Source organism: Cololabis saira, chromosome 16 (assembly GCF_033807715.1).
Source record: "Cololabis saira isolate AMF1-May2022 chromosome 16, fColSai1.1, whole genome shotgun sequence".
NCBI classification, from domain to species: Eukaryota; Metazoa; Chordata; class Actinopteri; order Beloniformes; family Belonidae; genus Cololabis; species Cololabis saira.
In genome coordinates, this window is record NC_084602.1 from 2,940,508 (window position 1) to 2,964,882 (window position 24,375).

General features: G+C 42.2%; 1 protein-coding gene across 2 annotated transcripts in view; it reads left to right on the top strand.

Annotated features, from left to right (window-relative positions):
* ppp2r5eb (protein phosphatase 2, regulatory subunit B', epsilon isoform b) overlaps window positions 1–22,813 on the top strand; it is a 60,057-nt gene extending 37,244 nt beyond the window's left edge. For both annotated transcript variants that reach the window (XM_061742926.1, XM_061742927.1), the window contains 12 exons: window positions 8,481–8,677; window positions 9,536–9,637; window positions 12,598–12,690; window positions 12,779–12,909; window positions 14,161–14,220; window positions 15,181–15,289; window positions 16,267–16,320; window positions 16,423–16,473; window positions 18,610–18,729; window positions 18,827–18,954; window positions 20,866–20,967; window positions 21,978–22,813. In XM_061742926.1, coding sequence (XP_061598910.1) covers window positions 8,481–8,677; window positions 9,536–9,637; window positions 12,598–12,690; window positions 12,779–12,909; window positions 14,161–14,220; window positions 15,181–15,289; window positions 16,267–16,320; window positions 16,423–16,473; window positions 18,610–18,729; window positions 18,827–18,954; window positions 20,866–20,967; window positions 21,978–22,077 — 1,247 coding nt within the window. In that variant the 3' untranslated portion in view covers window positions 22,078–22,813. The remainder of the gene's footprint in view (window positions 1–8,480; window positions 8,678–9,535; window positions 9,638–12,597; window positions 12,691–12,778; window positions 12,910–14,160; window positions 14,221–15,180; window positions 15,290–16,266; window positions 16,321–16,422; window positions 16,474–18,609; window positions 18,730–18,826; window positions 18,955–20,865; window positions 20,968–21,977) is intronic.
* The last annotated feature ends 1,562 nt before the right edge of the window (window positions 22,814–24,375 follow it).

The following is a 24,375-nucleotide window of genomic DNA, read 5'->3' on the forward strand; positions in this document are numbered from 1 at the left end:
TAGTTTGTGTGAGACGTCAGCGCTGCACATGTTCTTTGTAGAAGATTCACCTGGTTCTATGAGTTCTAGTCACAGTGTTTGCTGTTACATAATGAGCCTAACTTATAGTTCCTGTGGTGATGCATTCTCTCTCTCCCTCTCTCTCCCTCCCCATGCTGCAACTCATTAGACTGTTTTCCAGCATTAATTAAACACCAGTGCCTCCTCTCTTCCTCTGCCAAGGGAGCCAGATGATTATCCACTGCTCCGTGTTGAGAAAGGGAACAGTTATCCAGGGAGGAGAGCAGGCTGGGGCTGACGTTGGAGCGCTGCATTAGAGCTTCTCTCTATTAAATACCAGAGCATGAGTCGTGTGACTGGACGTTGGTCCCCACAGCCCCAGATCACAGGAACTTCTAACCAAACCACGCTCTTCTCTTCAGCAACTCTCTCGTTGCGTCTCAAAGATCTTTGGGACGTCATGATAATCCTTCAAATTATGAATGACTTTTGCACAGAAAGACGAACCGAGTGGACGATCAGCTGCCAAGTGCTCATTATTTTCATTCAGTGGATTAATACAGGATCCCATCAGCAGCGGCTGACTGCGTTCTAGAGGATACACATGCCCTCAGTGTTGTCATAGCTGTTGGCTTCAGTTTAATTCAATTTAAAAAACAAACTTTATTGTTCCCGAGGGGCAGTTGGTCACAGGCAGAGTAGGTTTGGTAGGTGAACTCAAGTAAGTCATGTAGAATAAATGTGAAAGAGCTTTGGATGTTAGTTTTTTGAATCAGATGAGGTAAATTTACATGTTTGGGCCTTTTAAATTATGCTGTAGGCTCACTGTGCGACATTGATATAAGCAGATATTTTATGATCATTTTAACTATTCATGCATATAGCTTTGACTTTCATTGTGTTTTGTTTTGGTATTATAAGAGCCCAACCTTTTGTTTTTGCATAAAGAGCACTCATGACAGCTCAGATGCTGGGAAGGACTTTTTCCCAAAATATTTGTGATTACAAAGTCAATCCAACAACTAAATACGGTGGCCGAGACCCGCCATTGCTGGAAATAAAAGTAACGCTGCAAACAGAAACAAACGCCGCTGCAAATAAAATAAACGCTTAGCAAATAAAATAAACGCTGCAAACAAAAAGAAACGCCGCTGCAAATAAAAGAAACACTGCAAATATAAAGAAACCCCGCTGCAAATAAAAGAAACGCTGCAAATATAAAGAAACGCTGCTGCAAATAAAAGAAACGCTGCTGCAAATAAAATTAAAAAACGACTTAATTAAAAAATGAATAATAAAAAAAAAAAAAAAGCCACAACGGAAGTGAATTACCGGGGACTATTTTTGCCTTACATGTTAAAAATGACACGTAGCGACATTGAACACTAACCTTTTCACTTATTTTCACATTCATTGTTCTTCTTATTCCTTGCTCTTCTTATTTCTTCCTTTTCACTTACGTCCTCTTCGTCTTCTTCTTCTCCTCTCACGTAAAAAACACCGGTGCATCAGCAAAAATAGTCCCCGGTAATTCACTTCTGTTGTGGCTTTTTTATCATCGTTTTTTTTTTTTAATTTGCAGCGGCGTTTCTCTATATTTGCAGCGGCGTTTCTTTATATTTGCAGCGTTTCTTTTATTTGCAGCGGCGTCTCTTTATATTTGCAGCGCTTCTTTTATTTGCAGCGGCGTTTGTTTTTATTTGCAAAGCGTTTATTTTATTTGCAGCTGCGTTTCTTTTTGTTTGCAGCGTTTCTTTAATTTTCAGCAATGGCGGGTCTCGGCCACCGTACCTAAAGACTCACAGAGATAACCAAAGCTAAAAATAAAACTAGTGCACTCAGCGTGCAGCTGCTATCGTTCATGGGTAATATATGCAGGTGATCACAGGTCTGAGAAGGAAAAGCTGATGCAGCCAAAACTCGTCCCACCACATCAGACTCTAAAGAAACGTTATCACATTTGATAAAAATCCACCCAAAGGGAGTTGGTATGTCTGTGTGGAGGGCATACAGTTTAAGATCAACAAACCAACGTGTAGTGAGTTGCACATTGTCCTCATCTTTCTGCTCTTCTCCTCCACTTGGATACTCTCTGTTAGCCGTGCTCTCTTCGTCTTCGTCTCTGCAGAGGGATTACTGTGTCCTGTGTGATTATGTCTAATAATAGCTTCCTTTAAGGCACTTCATGTGCTCTTATAGTGGCAGAACTGCAGGATCCCGGTGCCCCGGGCTCTATAACGCAACCCTGAATCAAATACCCAGTCATTATAGTTATGAACCACAGCATACTGTATATTATTTTACTCTGCAAAAGGACCCAAATACACGATAAAGTAGGAAGATCTCGTAAAGTGAACATTGGCATACTCAGTTGCTGTGCAACAGAATGTGTCACATGACTTGATGCCGTGAGGAGCTACTGCATCATACTCACATTTTTACTACCTTTTAGCAAGTGGGTGTTCCCACGCTACAAAGATATGACGCACGTATCACCAGGGTGATCCATGTTAGTACAGCCCGTGTGTTAGTGAACATATTCGGCAGAAAAACGTGTGCCTGGTCCGCAGCAGCGTGCTAAGGTTCAAACATCACATTGCTAAAAAGTTGTATCTTTTTTTTTTTTTTTTTTGGTCTGCATACATACATGCATACATGCATACATGCATACATGCATACATGCATACATACATACATACATACATACATACATACATACATACATATATACATACATACATACATACATACATACATACATACATACATACAGGACTGTCTCAGAAAATTAGAATATTGTGATTTTCTGTAATGCAATTAAAAAAAACAAAAATTTCATACATTCTGGATTCATTACAAATCAACTGAAATATTGCAAGCCTTTTATTATTTTAATATTGCTGATGGTTTACAGTTTAAGATTCCCAGAATATTCTAATTTTTTGAGATAGGATATTTGAGTTTTCTTAAGCTGTAAGCCATGATCAGCAATATTAAAATAATAAAAGGCTTGCAATATTTCAGTTGATTTGTAATGAATCCAGAATGTATGACATTTTTGTTTTTGTAATTGCATTACAGAAAATCACAATATTCTAATTTTCTGAGACAGTCCTGTACATCCACTGCTAGTCTTCAACGCCAAAAAAATGTAAACAGACACGTGAACAAGCAGAGACACAAGCAGCAACCATTCCAGGTCCCTGAGACTGAATCAAAGCTAGACTCCTGCCATTATCTGTCCCCCAAAACTGCAGAGTGAGTATGTAGGTGAGTGAGCAGTATGGTTTTTATTTATGGTGATGTTCTTGAACAACCTCGAGGCCGACAGGAGTCCGGTAGTGAAGCACAAACTCACAGGCAACAACACGTGTAGTTGGATAGCTGGATAGTTGTATTATTATTATTATTACTAATATTATTTCACCGACCACAATGATGCATCTTAAAAATATTGTTTTTTTTTCTTCCACAGCTTGTATGTGGTTTTGTTCTGGGAAAGTTGTAGTAGAGTTGCTTTTAATGCTTATTGGCTGAAGCCGGTTATCTTTGAATCATCATTGAGATGCATCCTGGTTTACTCTACTCAACACCACTGAAAAGTATAATCATTTATTGTAGGGCTGCAGCTATCAAATATTTTAGTAATCCAGTATTCTACTGAAAATTCCATCCATTAATCGGATAAAACATATTTTTGTTTAGTTAAAGAGCAATTATAAATATACATAAGATGTTAGATGTTAATTGACATTACTAAGACTAAATTATATAATCCAGTAGGTTCATGGCTGTGCATTTAAAAACCCTGAACTTACACCAGTCGACCAAATTCACTGCCTTCACTCAAAAAACTAAGGATCTTACCAAGAAATGTTCTTATTTCTAACCTAAAAATGACATTACACCTGACGTGTTTCAATTGAACTTTCATTTGTATCAAGCTAATTTTAAGTTCTAGTTAAGTTTTAAGTATAAGATTTTGAGTTTTGGCAGTGTTCAAAATATAATTCTGATTCCTGCTGTATTGGAGCACATTAGGCACCAGCGCTGCTTGATGTTTTATCCATCAATGACTACAGAGATAAAACTGAAAACTACCCAGTTAGCTTTATTACGTTTTTTATTTTTCTGACATTTTTTGCCTTTTCTTTTAGTGAAAACTGTAGCGGGAACAGATGTTTAGAGGAACCTATGTATGTACCGGGTTAGAGGGGGAACATATAGGAGAACGGACCAGAAGAATATAGAGTGGATTAAAAATATAAGTTAAGCTCTGAGCTACATGTGTCTCCGTCTGGGCCATTGCAGACTGCCTGAGCACATAGAGATATGTAATATATATATATCTATGTCTGACCATGGCATGTTACTAAAACCAAACATATCCTCCTCTTTCTTCTTCCTTTACGTGCGCGGCGTCAGTGCGTTGTGCCGCGTTAAATGTAGTCCGGGCGAAACACCTGCTTTGAGCTGCAAAATGAAACGATTCCTCAAGGCAGAGAAAATTCCTCTATCATTTTTTGTGATCAAATTACTCAAATTATTCAAGGAATCGTTTCAGCCCTAGTTTATTGTTTTATTACCATAATGACAAAGAAATACCCATCAGGTCAATGTCTTGATTTTCAATTTTTTTAATAATCTCAGTCCTCATCAACTGAGTATAAAAGACAAATAGAAAGCGACTTCATTCATTCTCCTCAGCACACTGAGTGATGAGATGATGTGCTGGGAAAAGGAGAACAGGTGGTGGGTTAATGGTGGGATGTAATCCATCTCAGACCGTACGGTGTGAATGGACATGTTAATGTGAAGTCAAGTGTTCACTTGGTTCACTCACTCGGTGTGAGCGGTTGTGCAGAGGCCTCGTCAGCCAGCTGTTTGTGGAGCAGGCGGGGGTATAAAAAGCGGGTCCCAGGACTCTTGCAGTCGGCCGGGATTTGAGTTTATAACTGGCCCAGTTTGATGTGAACTGAAGAGGAACTACAGCAAGTTAGTAGCTGCTGACACGCTCAGAAAAAAAGATGTTGAGATGAAGGGACGGAAGATCAGAAGTTCTGTTTAATCATCTAATCATCATCAACCACGAGAGGTTTCTTTGGTAGGTCTTTAACTCAACTTGAACTCAATTGCACATTTACAAATAAAGATGGGTGCACTAGGGACCTATTATGGCATCTAATCCCTATTTTAAACAGGCCTTGAATGTGTTGAAAACAAGCTTTTGATTGTTTTTGCTAAATAAATTAGAAATTCAGCCTCTGAGCCATGTCTTTATCTTCCCATTCTCTAACCTCATTATCTATGCAGGATTCTGAGTGGGCGGGGCTATGATAATGAGGCTCTGTGCTGATTGGCTGCCTGAATGACGCGATACACCGCTACGGAAAAATGGAGGAAGCTCCGGCCGGTGGAGTTAGTTGTTGTTCCGGCCAGAGTTAGTTGTTAGTGGTTTCACGCATCGCTCCCGTCTTTACCTAACTTTGGGGAGCAGAATCTTATTGGCTCGTAGATCCACATCAGACTGGACGGCTCATCCGGACACTGTACAGACACTGCAGAATCTGGTTGCTTTCCTCCTCCTCTGAGTTGTCAGGCTGAGGGGAGACCACTTTATATATGTTAAAGCAAGAAAAAACCTGTTTTTGTAATAGATCCCCTTTAATTTGGACATCAGGCAGACATCGGATGTCAAAATATCTTTTTTTCCTCAGACTCCGGCATTCAGCTTTTCTGAAGTTGAATGTTGTAGTGCTGTAGTCAGTTGGCGGTGTGGAGTTAAATGTGAGGGGATGTTGGGGAAAGGTCACATCTTTGGTAGTTTGACTACTAGCTGAACTCTAACTTGGACTACAGAACCTGCTCCTCTTTGGCTTCATGTGCCCGAGGGACATTGTTCCAGAAAGCTTGTGGTTTGTTCAGGGGCAGTTTTGTGATCCGCAGTTGAGTGTTGAGTATTAAAAATGTTTGGGAATGGTTGTATAATCCTTTCCAGATTGATGTGCAACGGTAGTGCACATCTTTTTGTTTTTGAGACCATTGCTCATGATCTTCTCTCTTGACATAGTGGACGCACACGTGAATGCTCCAAATGAGCAAATATCTGCTTCTGTAGAGGTTGGTACATCTGCTACATCAGTCTGTCAGCAGATGATCATCAGCACATAATAACAGCCTGCCTGATTGTTTTTCTTTCAGGTTCCATTTTTGTCAAATAAATGACAGTTTAAAAAAAAAAGACAATTGAGATGATGTTTTTGCTCAATGCTAAGACAAACTCAGAGTAGATGATTTTCATGTTGTTCATGTTGTTTTCTTTACACAGATTAAACGACGGGGTGCTAACTTGTTCGCATAACTTTGTTAATATGCTCACAGCTATCACAGCTAACATTAGCTGTGATGGTTGCTACGATTGTTAGAAGGCAAATAAATCTTTATTTAACATGAACCCAAAACAAAGGTGTCTTTGAAATACTTTGATTACTACATAAGTCTAGGACGGCCTCAGAGGTCTACTGTGGTTTAGGGGGTTCGGTGGTTATTAGGGGTGTAACAATATATCTGCAACGAAATTTCGCGATACAAAAACGTCAATACGTGTCGTGGAGGTGACAAACTGTATCGCGATATTGTGTTATTAATATTAATCTATTGTGTTGACTAATAACGCGCATCCGACCGCGCCTCGACCCGCGGACCAAAATCTTCCTCCGCTCAGAAGAAACTGGTACCGTTTTGGTCCCAATCAAGGGACTCTTGGGGGTTTTGAGCTCTGAACTTTTACTAATGTAAGGCTGGTGTAGAGTTAAGCCTTACCTTATTAAATTAAACCTTTTTGGGGTGGTGAGTAGGATAAACACGGGGACAACTTCTGCTGAGTTCCAGTGTACTTTAATGTCCCTCAACAGTGTAGGATTTTAGAACATCAACACAGCAGCTAGTGCCGTACTGTGGCGTATCACTCCGCCCAATCTAAAACAGACTAATCACTACAGATAAACTGACTAGTGTCATTATAGTCCCTGATTTACATCACAATATAAAGAATAGATTTATGAAATAATCAACCCTGAATTACCAAAATAACCTTCTTACTTACTCTACTGCCCTTAGTTTTCAGCAACTTTTCCTTTTTATTATTTTACCTTCTTTTCTCATAATTTTATTTCATTTTATTTGTTATTTACTGTCTAATTATGTCTTGCCGCTTTTAATGTTTAGGGGGTTATGGTGGTTTAATTGCACATTTACAAATAAAGATGGGTGCACTAGACCAGTGGTCTCCAACCTTTTCTGTACCAGGGCCGGTTTAATGTCTGACAATATTTTCACGGCCCAATCTAAAGGTGTAGCTGAAAAAAACTAAATAAAATGACAAGGTCGACATTAAAAACTGTGGTATTTTCTCTATAGTAATAATAATAAATGAATAATAAAACATTCAATAAAACATGGAAAAAATAAAACTAAATAATGGAAATTGTAAATTACCTTTTTAATATGAATATTTCTATAAATGTGTTTTTATGTTTGTTTTCTCAATAAAGTTATTTAAAGCCAGGCTTTTATTTTATTTATTATATATTAAGGAGACCGATATTTAGTGCTTTTATTTTGAAGGCGTCTCGCCGAGACCTCGTAAACATCCGGCGCTTCGGACTTTAAGGGTAAAAGTTTAACGGCAGTAGAAAGTGTGTCTGAAAGACTAAACGAGTGTCAGGAATGCTAAAGTGGAGCCTAACTGACACAAAAATCACCTGCTGATCAGGATTTGTTTTCTTTGCAAATGTTATGCCGTATTTATGTCCAGCTTGAGTTTGGTTGCCGTGGTTACTCATGTATTGTGGTTAATGGTAGCCGAGCAGCAGCTGCGTCGGTCTGTATTTTAAGTTAAATGAAACTTATATGAATGTAGTAAGACTAACTCTATTTTATTTTATTTAATTCCTTTATAGCTCTTACGGTGTGTTTGCAGTGTATTTACATCCAAGGAATAAAAACATTGTGAAGCATCAGTTTGAGAGTCATCCATCATCAGTCGGGGCTACACAAATTATTTTTTCTTTCTGTGCGGCCCGGGGGTTGGAGACCACTGCACAAGATGTTCCTCTTTGGTTCCATGAGCCCAAGGAACATCGTTCCAGAAAGCTTGTTGTAGTTACAGTGTTAGCGTCACCTGCTCTGCACTCAGAACATGTGATTGGCAGACAGAATCTGCCTGAAATATCCTCACTCGTACTTGTAGAAATGGTTTACCAGAAACAGAGTTTACCAGATGCTGAAACTTCTCCTTTCATTGGCCCGGTGCTTGGTGTGGTTGCCCTGGCATTGGGAAGGTTGCCAGTTTGAATTGGGCTTGTCTGATCAATCACATTTTATTTATTATTATTATGTTCTTTACTGAATAATCCAGTTGAACTCTGTGGCTGTACGTGGTGTTGGGCTCGTCTTTACCGCTGCTTCTCTCCGTGCAGACGTGCCGGCGCCGGAGCAGCCGGAGCTGTTCCTGAAGAAGCTGCAGCAGTGCTGTACTGTCTTCGACTTCATGGACACGCTGTCGGACCTGAAGATGAAGGAGTACAAGCGCTCCACGCTCAACGAGCTGGTGGACTACGTCACCGTCAGCCGGGGCTACCTGACGGAGCAGGCCTACCCCGAGGTCGTCAAGATGGTGAGCAGCCGTACAAGTCACAAACATAAAGACTATGTTTACATGCAGTCAAAATCCGGGTTAGTGCTAATATTGCAGTTACTGAAACATTCAGAATATTCCATTTCCATGCGTGAACAAACAGGGTAATCCCTGTTTCCATGGTAATTAATCATTCAGGATATCTGGATCAAACCAGCAACGCACGGAGAACATCATCACGCAATTCCCGTCATTTCTGCTTCTTCTTTCTGTATCCAAATTCAAAACAAATGCTGCTTCACGCAACTTTTCTCTCACCTTCTTGTAAATCTTCTATCCCGGTACTTTCTACTGTCTACAAATGCAGAAATGTTCATATCCTTCATTACATTTATGAAGTGATTAGTCTCCTCCTGGTCTTGTTTCTCCGTGTTTATAAGAACTTCCTGGACTCAAAAGACCAGGATTCCTTGTGAACAGAGCATGTGCAGAAAACAGATTCCTGTTCCTTTTGATGGGGATATTCCGGTTATACATGACCGAATTTTAAAGTTTTAAAAGGAGTAACCCAGGGGTCATATTCAGGTTTTTAAAACCCGAATATGAGCAAATTCGGGTTATTCAAAGGGGTTATTGGTGTTTACATGGCCGTGCAAATTCGAGTCATTGCCAATATTTGGGTTTTAAAAGGGTTATTGATGCATGGAAACACAGTCATTGAGAACATGCTTTCAATTGACGAGGAAAATTGATTGTAAGCTCCAAAATATACTTGGGAAGAAAAAAAAAGTCAAATAATGGGTCTGAAGTGGCAGCGTTGAGGCGGAGGGTCAGACCCACAAACCACCACACGTGCACTAACAGTTGTAACTTCTCATGACTCCCCCCAACCCTCAGGTGTCTCACAACATATTCCGGACCCTTCCGCCCAGTGACAGCAATGAGTTTGACCCTGAGGAGGACGAGCCCACCCTCGAGGCCTCCTGGCCACACTTACAGGTAAAACATGTGTTTATTATACTCTTATTCTTATTGAATACATTCCTGCTCAGGTCCAGTCCTTTCTTTTGTTTTTATGGCTTTAATTTGGCTGCTGTTTCAACTGGATGCACTCACTCCACAAATCAATATAATTGAGCAGTAAAAACAGTTTTCTGACTGAATCTATCTGTTACCTGGAATGTGGTTGTGTAGATGCGTCTTGCAGCGTCCCAACAGTTTGATCAGAGTTTGACTGTTGTGTTGTTGAAGCTTCCAGCCGCCTTTCGTTCCACCGTGTTCCTGCCTGAGTTCTGATTGGTCGGTGTTGCACAGCGGCTGGTTCAAGCTTCTGATTTATTTCGAAGGCTGTACAATTGAAAGGGTTTACAGATATTGGACGGCACCTCGTGCTGCAACCGCGCCTGATCGCGGCATGGGTGGATTTATGTAAATCACCTTCGTGGGATGTTGGCGGCTTTTTCCAGGTCGTCATTTTCTCTTTGCACATGAAAAAGCATTGAAATGCGTCGTTGGTGCTGTTGATTCTATTGACCTGGGCGGTCTGCTGTAGGGATGCCCCGATACCGATACTGGTATCATGAACTCGTACTCGCAAAAATACTCCAATACCACGCACCGATACCACTTGATTGTTGTTGTAGTTACTGATTAGTGACTGTAGGGGGAGATGTTGAGCTGCAGTCAGTGGTGATGAGAAGAGAGTGATACATGAGTGAGAAGAGAGTGATACATGAGTGAGAAGAGAGTGATACGCGAGTGAGAAGAGAGTGATACATGAGTGAGAATAGAGTGATACGTGAGTGAGAAGAGAGTGATACGTGAGTGAGAAGAGAGTGATACGTGAGTGAGAAGAGAGTGATACGTGAGTGAGAAGAGAGTGATACGTGAGTGAGAAGAGAGTGATACATGGGTGAGAAGAGAGTGATACGTGAGTGAGAAGAGAGTGATACGTGAGTGAGAAGAGAGTGATACGTGAGTGAGAAGAGAGTGATACGTGAGTGAGAAGAGAGTGATACGTGAGTGAGAAGAGAGTGATACGTGAGTGAGAAGAGAGTGATACGTGAGTGAGAAGAGAGTGATACGTGAGTGAGAAGAGAGTGATACATGGGTGAGAAGAGAGTGATACATGGGTGAGAAGAGAGTGATACGTGAGTGAGAAGAGAGTGATACGTGAGTGAGAAGAGAGTGATACGTGAGTGAGAAGAGAGTGATACGTGAGTGAGAAGAGAGTGATACGTGAGTGAGAAGAGAGTGATACGTGAGTGAGAAGAGAGTGATACATGAGTGAGAAGAGAGTGATACATGGGTGAGAAGAGAGTGATACGTGAGTGAGAAGAGAGTGATACATGGGTGAGAAGAGAGTGATACATGGGTGAGAAGAGAGTGATACATGAGTGAGAAGAGAGTGATACATGAGTGAGACTGGCAGCGACGTTTCAGCCAAGATAGCAACAATATATGCAGCGGGACGTCAGCAGTGTGGACATATTTCAGAATAAGGGACGATGACAGAATCAAGGCAGACTGAAGCTACTGATGCTAAGGTGTCAAGAGGAGGAAAGGAGAATACGTCGTTTAATACCAACAACTTGATAAAACATCTCAAGACGCATCATAAAGCTGAGGATACGGAGTTAATGTTACTGCAAGAACACAACAGCAACATTAGCTCAGGTTCTGCAAAAGAGACAGACAATCAGGCAAGAGACAAGTTAAAATACCGGAGGCTCTAAGCCGTTACATAGTGCTGGATGAGTAGCCACTGAAGTTGGAGAAGACGAAGGATTTCACCGTCTTCTCCACGCACTCAAGCCGCGATATGATGTTTCATTGATGTTATATGTTTGATATTTTCTTAATGTGAAGACAGTGCCAGTGTGGGGGCTTTTTATTTACACAGAAAGATAATTTTTTTGTTTAAAATAGTTATTCTACTCATTTTATTTATTTTTATAAAATGTATCTGTTGTAGAGAAAACCTGTCTTCCAATTCATTGCATTTTTCATCGCATTTTTAGCCTAGTTATTTTTGTGATAGAAGTATCATATCTGTACTCTGCATCGGCAAGTACACAAATTAAGATACTTGTACTCGGTGTGAACAAACTGCTTTGGGGGCGCCGTTAGTCTGCTGTTTGTGGCTCCGCTCCCCCTGGTCCTCCGGGTACCGCGGGCCCAGGCCTGAGTCACGCTCTGCACATCTGCAGATCAATTCAATTGAATTGAACATTTATTTCCAACATGAAACAGTAGTGAAAACTACGGAAGAGTATTAGGGCCATGCAGGAGAAAAAATATTTGAGAGGGGAAGATTTTTTTTTTATTGTGCACTTTGAGAAAAAAGTCGAAATGTTGAGAATAATGTTGAAATGTCGAGAATAATGTTGAAATACAATTTCTCGACATTTCGACTTTTTTCTCGAAGTCCATAATGAAAAAAAAATCTTCCTCCTCTCTAATATTATTTTTATTTTTCTCCTGCCTGGCCCTAATACTCTTCCGTATATAACAAAACAATAATAATCAATAGTAAATAAATGTAAATAAGAAAACAAAAAGACAAAAATATAAATTAAAACCTGCATCCATCATAATTAACATGCTCGAAAAGGAGTAGGAAGAAGTAAAAACGTATTAAATCCTACCCCCCTAAACTCTAAATTAATTTAATTTCTATACAAAAAACAAAAGATATCTATATATATCTATATATAACACACACATGAATTCATGAGCCTGTTGTTTGTGTCACCGTGCTAACAGGAGTAAACAGAGCCGGGTCTTTGGGTCATGTGACCGCTGAGCACCACTGCTGCCGCCGCTGCTGCTGCTGCTGCTGCTGCTGCTGCTGCTGCGCGCCTCATTTCTCACTTGTGCTTTTGATTTGATTAGATTTTTATTTTGTACATGTAAAAGACAACAATTAAAGATGATTTTTCTTCCATGTCACTCTCCAGTTGGTTTACGAGTTCTTCATCCGCTTCTTGGAGAGTCAGGAATTCCAGCCCAGCATTGCCAAAAAGTACATAGATCAGAAATTTGTTCTACAGGTGAGTCCCTGCACCCAAACGTTGCTGCTGTGTCCTCCTCCTCCTCCCCACCCTCACCCTGACGTCTTCCTGTCTTCCTTCTGTCCAGCTCTTGGAGTTGTTCGACAGCGAGGATCCTCGAGAGAGAGACTATCTGAAGACGGTCTTGCATAGAATCTACGGCAAATTCCTGGGGCTGAGGGCTTTTATACGAAAACAGATCAATAATATTTTTCTACGGTGAGTTCACACTAATCGCTCAGACGTCTGTGTTTCTATTCATGTTTGACCACTAGCATAATGTTTATTTGTAAGGGTCCCCATTAGCTATGCTCTTAATACATTAATAACATACAGTTAAAAACAAGACAAAGAAAGAAAACCAAATAACACGACAAACCTACGTTAAACTTTACCGTACAAGTTTGCATAACTTGTTCAGTACCGTACAGAGCTGGTAGAGGAGCCAAAAATTGTACTCAAGTAAAAGTACTGTTACTTCAGAATAATATGACTCAAGTAAAGTAAAAAGTAGTCATCCAAATAATTACTTGAGTAAAAGTAAAAAAGTACTTGCCTTACTTGACTACTCAAGTACTGAGTAACTGTTGAGTAACGTCTGATTTATTTTTTTAACACAACCATTCAAACAGACAAAAGTACAAAATAATCATCTTCAGGTAAATTCAATCAATAAAATAATAAAATAAATTAAAATTAATAAAAAAATAAAAAATAGCTTAAATTAAAATAATAAAGTAAATTCAAGTACTTTAATAAATAATAAAATAAATTAAATAATAACAGAATAAAAAAATAAATCAAGCACAAGTAGCACAACATTTCCAGCCTTTGTACTTTTCTTTTTTAACCAGCAGAACTAGAACAAACATGAACTCATAGAAACTCTGTGTGTGTTTGAGTCTGTGTAAATGTGACAAAACATGCAAAAACAAACATGTTTACCAAAGAATCACCCAGTGATGTCATGAGATTGACGCGTACGTGGATAAAAGGGATAAAAGAAAAGTAACAGCTCAACGTAGCCTAATGTAGCGGAGGAAGAGGAACAGTTTCTTCTTCACAAATCTACTCAAGTAAAAGTAAACAGTATAGTGATTCAAAACTACTCCTAAAAGTACAACATTTCCCAAAACTTACTCAAGTAAATGTAACTCGTTACTACCCAGCTCTGCTCGTCAGCGTAGCCAATCATGTGGCAGATTGAAAACCATCAGTGTATTTCCAATGAGCAGAATAAAAGTTAAACTTCCAAGTGGATTGGTGCAGGAACCTGATTCAGAAAGAAATAATTCCTCAGCCGCAAACATGCACACGCCACATTAAAGTACCGGTGAGGAAATGAGCTGAGGGGACGTTTCCTGTGATATTCTGGTTAATTCTGGTGTCTGCTTAATTAAGAATGCCATCTTTAATCATTTGTGTCTGCCTGGGTCTTGTCTCCTGTCTTCCTCTCCGTCCTTCCTGCAGTTTTGTTTATGAGACGGAGCACTTCAACGGGGTGGCGGAGCTGCTGGAGATCTTGGGGAGGTAAGTGGACGCCCCGGAGCCTCGGGGACTCACACCGCTACGGCTCTGAGCTCAACACTGAGCACGGAGCTGCATCTTTAATTCCCTCCAGCAAATTAAAAGCGTTGCTGTCTGAAATAGAAAGGCGACCCTGCCTCTGCAGGGAGACGCATGTCCTGCAGAAGTCCCTTAGAGCGGAGTACGTCAAACCGTGTTGTGGGGCTTGAGGCACAAAGTTTTCTAGGGGGCGCTGTTGAGCCATTAGGCCACGCCCATTAATGTAAACCATTAAATATCACATTTTTTGCCAGGCCTGGCTTGCGTACAAAATTTGATGACTTTTGGGGCACCAATTAATGATTTCCAGGTCCTCCAAGCTATTTATTAAATAAATGTTCTCTGCTCTTGACCAGCGTTTACTGCTGCTGCATCTTGAAACTTTGTTTGGAAAATCAGCCCAGTGTGGAATATAATCGTCATGGAGACAGACGGGTGAGGGAACGAGCAGAAAGAAAGACCGGAATTAATTTAAAGAGGAATGATCGTGGAATTATTCTATTGGGATTTAAAATCAGAATAAACCAGCCTCTTACTTCGGATTTAAGTTTAATTGAGAATGGTCATTTTCATTCAGTATTAGGTGTTTACATGGTCATTTTTACTCATTTTAAATCAGATTTAATTTTAATTCTGAATTAAAGAGGAATTAAACTTCCCATGTTCTCCATGACTTTGATCAGTGTGCTTAACTAGATAGATGTATTTATTTTTTAAACAAAAGCCTGAAACAGAATTGTTTTAAAAAGACTCAGAAAGGAGTGGGGATGCTGCAGCATCCTCTCAGATACGAGCTCTGTCTCTGGAGCTGCGTGAGCCGTTTGAAGTCTTGCGTCTGTCACTGATGTTCACGCTTAGTTGGCAGGTGAAAGTCCTGACGTTTACCTTCATACAGCTCATACTGTGTCTCTCTTCTCTCCCCAGTATAATCAATGGTTTTGCACTGCCGCTGAAAGCAGAGCATAAACAGTTTCTGGTCAAAGTGTTGATCCCTCTCCATACGGTCCGGAGTCTGTCCCTCTTCCACGCACAGGTACCGGTACCAGCTCTTCCTGTCAGCACCTTCTCCACCACACTGCTGTTGTTCCTGTACACACATGTTACTAAACGGCAGCTGGTATCATGGCCGAAGCAGCGGAAAAACCCAAGAAAATAAAAGTTTTATCGGAGGAGGCAAAAAAAGAAAGCGGGAGAGTAACAAGCTAAATGCCCGGACTAGAATAAACATTGTCCCGGCGTTCACTCGCTGGCGTGAGCTGAAAGACGAGGAGGGATGTCCGACAAGAGAGACACAATTGTTATGATACAAATGTAAATGTAGAGTTCTATGTTCAATAAGAATCAAAATGAGAATGTTTTCACATACAGGGGATTCGTCTTGGGTTCTAGTATTTTTTCTGAGAACTGTAAAATTGTGCAGGGCTGATCTGCAAAATATAAGGAATGGGCATTCAGTTATTCACAGGTTATAAAGTATTTTTTTATTTTGTCAGTAAGTATGTTGGACTACTAATTTATGACAAAGTCCCTCTAAAAAACGTGACAGGAAAAAGGTGCAGAGTGTATGAGTTTGTAGGAGCATTATCTCGCTGAAACAACTTAATAAAACCAAGTTGAACTTAGTGTTTTTCAACATCCTCATATTATATTGTTTAGCCAAAAATAGATACATTACCTCTTCACTATCCATCCTGCAAACGACCGCTGAAAACAGGAAAGTAGTTTTGAAAGTCCGTCCCGTCTTATTTCATTCACTATCAAAACAAATGCAGTGACGGGGACAGGAGTTTTCCAGCAGTACGCGCTGGTGCTCATGGGAAATGTAGTTCTTTCTGGTAAAGCACTACCGCTTTTGTCCAAAAGATGCCGCCAAACTCAACAAAAACTGAAAGTTACATTGTGCTGCTTTAAATGTCTTTTCTAATGAGTAGTGTTAATGAAGAGAGTGTGAAAGTGCATCCATGTGACTCGTGCTGAGCTGATGTCTGTAACCTCTTCTTCTTCTTGCAGTTGGCGTATTGCATTGTACAGTTCTTAGAGAAAGACCCGACATTAACGGAACCGGTGCGTATCACTCACTTCTGTCTGTCAGCTTACTCTGGTCTGCAATGATGGTTTTGAATAAGCCAGCGGTGGAATCTTTAACCACATCCTCTTCCTCCTCAGGTCATCAGAGGCTTACTGAAGTTCTGGCCAAAAACCTGCAGTCAAAAAGAGGTGAGAGCCCGGGTTCTGTCCGCTGAGCTGTGCCTGGACACTATTGGTGCTTTTCCACTTGCCCAACTCAGCCCAACTCTACTCGTTTGTTTGTTTTATTTAGGATCCCCATTAGCATTAGCCACAGCATTAGCTATTCTTCCTGGGGTCCGACATTCACACAACACACAAATTAACACTTAATACATAACAGACATACATTATACATAACAAAACAAAACAATAATAGACACAACTCCCTTAATCACAATCTATACAGAGGAGAACTAAATCACCATCATTCTCAGACATAAATACATAGAAATGAAATCAAATAAAACACCTTCATAAACAATACCTGCCTGGAATGACCTTATCTAGAATTATTTGACCACTTTTCACCTTTATTATGATAGGGTTTTACACTACTCACTTTGTTCCCTCTAAATGACAAATCATCATTCATTAAATGTTAAAAGATATTGTTTCCACTGAAACTTAAAGCAATCTTTGCTACCTGCATGTGAAATATAAACTGGTATAGAGTTCCAGCCAACCATGGCTCTGTAAAAAAAAGTTCTCTGAATCAAACCTGTTCTCACCCTCGGTATGAACCTCCTTTCTGATGTGATTCTTGTACTGTAACCATGGTGATAAAATGATAATAGAATCCGTCACGTCTCCACTCCACACGCCTTGCCCTCATTTGTTTTCAATACCCAGATCAGAAGTAGGAGGTTGGAGTGAAGCTGCTGTGACGTACTGGATTGTGCGACACAAATGAAGAAGACCCACTCCAGCTATTGTGGTCATTCACCGCACGAAAAGTCTGAAAAGTCCGTTTGTAGCCTTGAGCGGACGTGGACTGAGAAGGCTCCTGGTAGATTTTGACATTCCTCGTGGCCCCGTCTAGCTCTCTGGATATTTTCCTCAGACACCAGGTTTAAGGAGGTCTCCACCTCGGAATTTGACCACGGAACAGATTTCTGCACTGCCATTGTTCTTTGAAAAAAATGAACAAGAAGCCGAGAGTTGCTCTTGAAACGATGTCACCTCCTGACTCAGACCCCCCGACCAATCGGGGGCCTGTAGTGTGAGCAGTGTTGTGCTAGTTACTGAAAAATAGTAAGTAGTTACCGTTACTAGTTACTTCATTAAAAAGTAACTCAGTTAGTAACTCAGTTACTTAGACCAAAAAGTAATGCGTTACTATGAAAAGTAACTATTGAGTTACTTTAAATAAAAACATTATTTTAAATGCTCCCATTAATCCCCTCTAGCCTTCATTTCAGCAGGTTCTGTATGGATTTACATTGTGCATCGTGTTCTGCATTCTGATTGGCTAAACAGTCTCCCCGCTTCTTCACTTCCTGTGTCAATAACGTTGGTTGCTTAGCAACAAGCTGAGAACGGCCAATGAGATTCAGCAGCAGCTCAAGAACGGGAACTTTGATGAATCGTTCATTACAGTCTCAGATATAATCCATGGTGTCGGTTTATAAGAATCTTTTTGCCCAGAAGAAAAAAGAGCGAAGACAACGACCCATAACTATTTTCTTCTCTCGAAAAAACACACCTGCACCGCGGCTTTAGGAGAAAGAGACGCTACAGAGTCGGGATGCAGCAGCATCAGAAGAGCAGTGGAATACGTGCGAGGCCGTGCTGATCTCTGTTATTTTAGCCTTCTATAATAATTGTAAAAAGATTTGACTTATCACGGGTTCTTTTAGGAACATAACCGCTGCGAAAAACGAGGGATTGCTGTAAAGACAATATCTCCACGTTGTGAGACTTGCTTTCTCTTGGCTCATGACCGTCACGTTTTTGAACGCACACACACTACGTTTCCTCCGGTCTCCACGTGTGGGGAAAAAAAAGCTTCACTGTATCCAGAAATAACGGAATAACGCACCTTTGGTAACGGTAACGTTATTAAATAATGCATTAGTCCCAACACTGAGTGTGATGATGTCAGATACAGCCGACTCAGCTGCTTAGAACCTCGGTAGAATAGATACAGAAAAGTATCTACTCTGCACGTTAGACCCCTAGTGGAGAAGAACCAAACTGAGTGGAGTGGAGCTGAGTGGGTGCTAGTGGAAAAGCGCCATGGGCGTTTGGTGTGTGGTGACCGTTTCCCCCTCGTCTGCGCTGCAGGTGATGTTTCTAGGAGAGCTGGAGGAGATCCTGGATGTCATTGAACCCACACAATTCGTCAAGATCCAGGAGCCACTCTTCAAGCAGATCTCCAGATGCGTGTCCAGCCCCCACTTCCAGGTCAGTACCCCCTCAGGTCCGAGGCCCGTCTGGGTCAGTGGTTCTGTGTTCTGGTGTGGGCGAGAGCCGCCTCTCAGCCGCTGTGATCTGGCTGCAGGTGGCAGAGCGAGCTCTGTACTACTGGAACAACGAGTACATCATGAGTCTGATCGAGGAGAACTCCAGCGTCATCCTGCCCATCATGTTCGCCAGCCTCTACAGGATCTCCAAAGAGCACTGGAATCCGTGAGTAGCCCCACACGTGCACGCTCCCAGCCCCACACGTGCACGCTCCCAGCTCAGGTGCTCACCGGATGCTTGGACACATGCTGACCGTTGGTTTAAATGAGGACGCAGTAATGCTGGATTCACACTGAAAGCGTCCAAAATCTCCTGTGGAGGCTCGGTGGGCGAGGCTTCAAGCTGCAGAACTGGAGGGAACAAAGTGCATATAGTCTACATATATCTATAATTCAATTAAATTTTATTTGTATAGCGTCTAATACAACAAAAGTTGTCTCTAGACGCTTTCCAGAGAACCAGAACATGAACATAAACCCCCGAGCAATTATTACATAAACAATGGTAGGTAAAAATTCCCCTAGTGGGAGAAAAGCCTTAAACCAAACGGTAGCAAGAAAAACTCCCCTTTAAGAGGAAGAAACCTGGATCATAAGGGGGGGAGAAACCTGGACCAGGACCTGGATCATAAGGGGGGACCCTCCTGCCGAAGGCCAGACTGGGGGGTCGGGGACGTCAGCAGCACACAGCAGTCATGTGGAAGCAGCAGCGGGATGACCGGGGGGGGGGGGGGACTGGGACCGCAGGCCAGCACACAGCTCCTGAGGCTCCGGCCTGCAAACATGCACAAAAGAGAAAAAAATGGGCCAGTACAAGAAACTACAGGAGCAATGGTCAAAAATGATAGCTATGAGATGTCGGTGCCCCCCTGCAGCAGAGGCCTATAGCAGCATATCTACCACCAAGCTATATTTGAGACTAACTATTATAGTTTTGTTCTATAGCTGCAACTATGACTACTGACTCTAACACACTAAAGTTTACACTACCTAGAGATTTACCAACACCAGCTAGAGGTTTACTAAACACTAACTATAGGCTTTACTAAACAGAAAGGTTTTAAGTTTAGTTTTAAAGGTGGAGGTGGTGTCAGCCTCCTTAACCCAGATTGGAAGTTGGTTCCATAGTAATGGTGCCTGATAGCAGAACGCCCGCCCTCCAAATCTACATTTAGATACTCTAGGAACTACGAGTAAACCTGCACTCCGAGAACGGAGAGCTCTGACAGGAACATAAGGCACTATCAGGTCTTGTAAATACTGTGGAGCTAAGCCATTTTGGGCTTTATATGCAAGTAATAAAATTTAGAATTTTACGGGTAGCCAATGGAGCGACGCTAACACTGGAGAGAAGTGGTCTCTCCTGCTGATTCCTGTCAGCACTGCTGTGCTGCATTCTGGATCAGCTGGAGCCTATTCAGCAAATTACTTGGACATCCTGCTAACAACACAATACAGTAATCTAGTCTAGAAGATACAAATGCATGAACTAGTTTTTCTGCATCACTCTGCGAGAAGATTTTTTAGGATGTGAATGAGGGTACGTTTGTGTGAACATGAAAGTACAATGTGCATTGAGACTTCTCGCTTCGGGAATCGCGGTCTGCATTGGACGCTGCCTCGGTGTCGCCGCTGCTCATTTGCATAAAGTTGAGATTTTTCGACTTCAAATTGACGCTCTGGATGCCTCCAACGCCTCCGTGGCCTCAGACGCCTCTCGCAGAGCTTTCATAGAAAATGAATGGCAACACGCTTTCAGTGTGAATCCAGGGTGAGAGCTGAGAAAGCTCCCCCGGGTCATGGTGGAGTCCTGTCCAGAGGTGTAGCCGTGGCGGCAGACGCTCCACAGATCCGTCTGTGACCCGCTCACCTGAGGGCCGGGGCTGCACCGCCACTTCCTGCTTTCTCATTGAATGTGTGTAAATGGCTTCAGGGAACATGGTTAGTTTATTTGAACAGAAACATAGGAACTGAAGCTTTAAATGTTTTTATTTAGAATCCATGTTGGTAGTGACAGCAGTTCTGCTTGTGAGTAACAACCAGGGTGTGAATCTCTCTCTCTCTCCCCCGTCTGCAGGGCGATCGTGGCTCTGGTCTACAACGTCCTCAAGGCCTTCATGGAGATGAACAGTTCCCTATTTGACGACCTCACGTCCACGTACAAGTCAGACCGGCAGCGGTAAGCAGCTGTTTGCCCTCACGCCCACACCGCTGGTGATGAGGCCTTGCTCAAGGGTTCCTGCCCAGAGCTGCTGCACTCACTACCGGACCAGACGCATCACCAGCGTCTCTGCAGCGTTTATCAACACGTTTATCATTCACCACGTTTATCATTCAACACGTTTATCATTCAACACGTTTATCGAGGTTGCTGGAGTAGGGGTGGGTATTGGGAAGAACCTCACGATACGATACGCATCACGATACTTGAGCCACGATACGATACACATTGCGATATCCCGATTATGCGATATCCCGATTATTATATTCTACATAGTTCACCGAAAAATTTAAAAATGCATTACACATCTTAAAATCCAAGTTGTATAAATGTAGATCAGATGATAGTGATGGATCTTAAAATCAGAGTTGCACGTTCATCAGATTATAGTGACAATTCATGGGACAAACTGAGTCAAAACAATGTTTTATTATAACTACACAAGCTAAAGTTACAACATATTTGTATATGTTTTTCATATTATTTACATCATATGAAATGAACATTAAATTTAGTATGAGGTTGCTTTAATTATGTGGCAAATGATAATAAACACAAGAAAGATGGTACTAAAACCAAGGACAGGCACAGTGATCAGTCAGTATAGATATAAATCCATAAATAAATAAACCTCTGTCCATTATTTTTCATTTTTTAAGGACAGACAATTGTGTTATATAAAAAATTAATTATAAAATGAAATAAAACGTGAAATAAAACCAGAGCTCAGTGCAGGGCCCTCCCAGGGTTGGTAGAGAGTGGCAATGCCCAAGACTGTCACTTAGGTAGGAGCACTGGGTGATATAATAGGAAAAAAATCGGGGATAAAAAATAAATAAATAAAAAAATGATATTCAAATTTTGAATATCGAAATTGAATCAGCTGGAAAAGTATCGCGATGTATTGCCATATCGATATTTTTGCCCACCCCTATGCTGGAGTAAAACCGTGTCTCTTCTCGTTTCAGTGAGAAGAAGAAGGAGAAGGAGCGCGAGGAGCTGTGGAAGAAGCTGGAGGACCTGGAGCTGAAGCGGGGCCTTAGGAGCGACGGGATCATCCCCACCTAACAGAGACAGCTCCTGCTCCCTCGGCCCCCCAGCCCGTCCCCCCCCACCCTGACCCCTGACCCCTGACCCCGGCCCTGCATCAGCCATGTCTGCCCAGAGCTCCTGATTCAGGCCGTCTCCTCTGGATTCACGCTGAGACCCCTGCTTTCTTTTTTTTAATAGTTTTTTTTTTTTGGTTCTTTTTTCTTTTTTTCCTTATAATAATTATTTTTTTTTCCTGTGTTTGTGCGACTTACTTTACAGTAGATTCATCACGTCTGTTTTCATTATTTCAACAGCACTGTAAATATTTTTTTTCCCTTAAACGGATATTATTGCAAACAGAAAAACAACATAATAATAAAAAAAAAAGAAAAAAAAATAGAAAATGAGAAAATGACTTGTGTTGGAGTGGGATTTAAAAGAACAACCTTTTTGAGAGTATAGAACATTAAATGAACTCCTGAAAAACAAAAAACAACAAAAAGAAAAGATGGATTAATTTTAATTCTTCATTTGACTCCTTTTAAGTTCTCACCCATATTTGATTTCTCCGGTTCTCCTTGCTCCCCTCTTGTGGACTGCATCTGTCTTGTGGCGTCCTCCACCGGGGGCCCAGAGTTCCACCCCCCCACCAGACGTCCCTCCAGGATGCTCCGTCTGTCTGCAGGTTGGATACCCTGCCATCTTTTTTTGTTCTTTTGGTTTTTTAACGGGCAATAAACTGAACAGACTGGGTCCTCCTCAGTTCTCCTGATCCACGAGCTCCGAGTGTGTTTACATGCGTGTTCGTAGAGGGTCGTAGAGGGCCATATGGGTTTCATAGAGGGTCATGGAGGGGTCGTAGAGGGTCATGGAGGGGTCATAGAGGGTCATGGAGGGGTCATAGAGGGTCATGGAGGGGTCATAGAGGGTCATGGAGGGGTCATAGAGGGTCATGGAGGGGTCATAGAGGGTCATGGAGGGGTCATAGAGGGTCATGGAGGGTCATAGAGGGTCATGGAGGGGCATAGAGGGTCATGGAGGGGCATAGAGGGTCATGGAGGGGCATAGAGGGTCATAGAGGGTCATGGAGGGGTCGTAAAGGGGAAGTAGAGGGTTAATAGAGGGGTCATAGAGGGGCATAGAGGGTCATGGAGGGTTAATAGAGGGCCATGGAGGGGCATAGAAGGTTCATAGAGGGCCATGGAGGGTCATGGAGGTTCATAGAGGGTCGTAGAGGGGTTATAGAGGGTCATGGAGGGTCGTAGGCTATAGAGGGGTTGTAGAGGGCCATAGAGGGGTCATGGAGGGCCATAGAGGGGTTGTAGAGGGCTATAGAGGGGTCATGGAGGGTCATAGAGGGGTTGTAGAGGGGTCGTAGAGGGCCATAGAGGGGTATAGAGGGGTCATAGAGGGTCGTAGAGGGTTCATAGAGGGTCGTAGAGGACCATAGAGGGTTTTAGAGGGTTCGTAGAGGGGTTGTAGTGGGTCATAGAGGGGTTGTATAGGGTCATAGAGGGCCATAGAGGGGTCGTAGAGGGCTATAGAGGGGTCATGGAGGGTCATAGAGGGGTCGTAGAGGGCCATAGAGGGGTCATAGAGGGCCATAGAGGGGTCGTACAGGGTCATAGAGGGTTGTAGAGGGTTCATAGAGGGGTCGTAGAGGGCTATAGAGGGGTCGTACAGGGTCATAGAGGGTTATAGAGGGGTCGTAGAGGGGTTGTAGAGGGTCGTAGAGGGTTCTAGAGAGTTCATAGAGGGTCGTAGAGGACCATAGAGGGTTTTAGAGGGTTCGTAGAGGGCCATAGAGGGGTCGTAGAGGGTTCGTAAAGGGTCATAGAGGGTTCATAGAGGGCCATAGAGGGTTCTAGAGAGTTCATAGAGGGTCGTAGAGGACCATAGATGGTTCGTAGAGGGCCATAGAGGGTTCTAGAGAGTTCATAGAGGGTCGTACAGGGTCATAGAGGGTTCTAGAGAGTTCATAGAGGGGTCGTAGAGGGCCATAGAGGGGCCATGGAGGGTCATAGAGGGGTCATGGAGGGTCATAGAGGGGTCGTAGAGGGTTCATAGAGGGGTCATGGAGGGTCATAGAGGGGTCATGGAGGGTCATAGAGGGGTCGTAGAGGGCCATAGAGGGGTCATGGAGGGTCATAGAGGGGTCATGGAGGGTCATAGAGGGTTCGTAAAGGCTCATAGAGGGCCATAGAGGGGTCGTACAGGGTCATAGAGGGTTGTAGAGGGGTCGTAGAGGGCTATAGAGGGGTCGTACAGGGTCATAGAGGGTTATAGAGGGTTCGTAGAGGGTCGTAGAGGGGCCATAGAGGGTTGTAGAGGGTC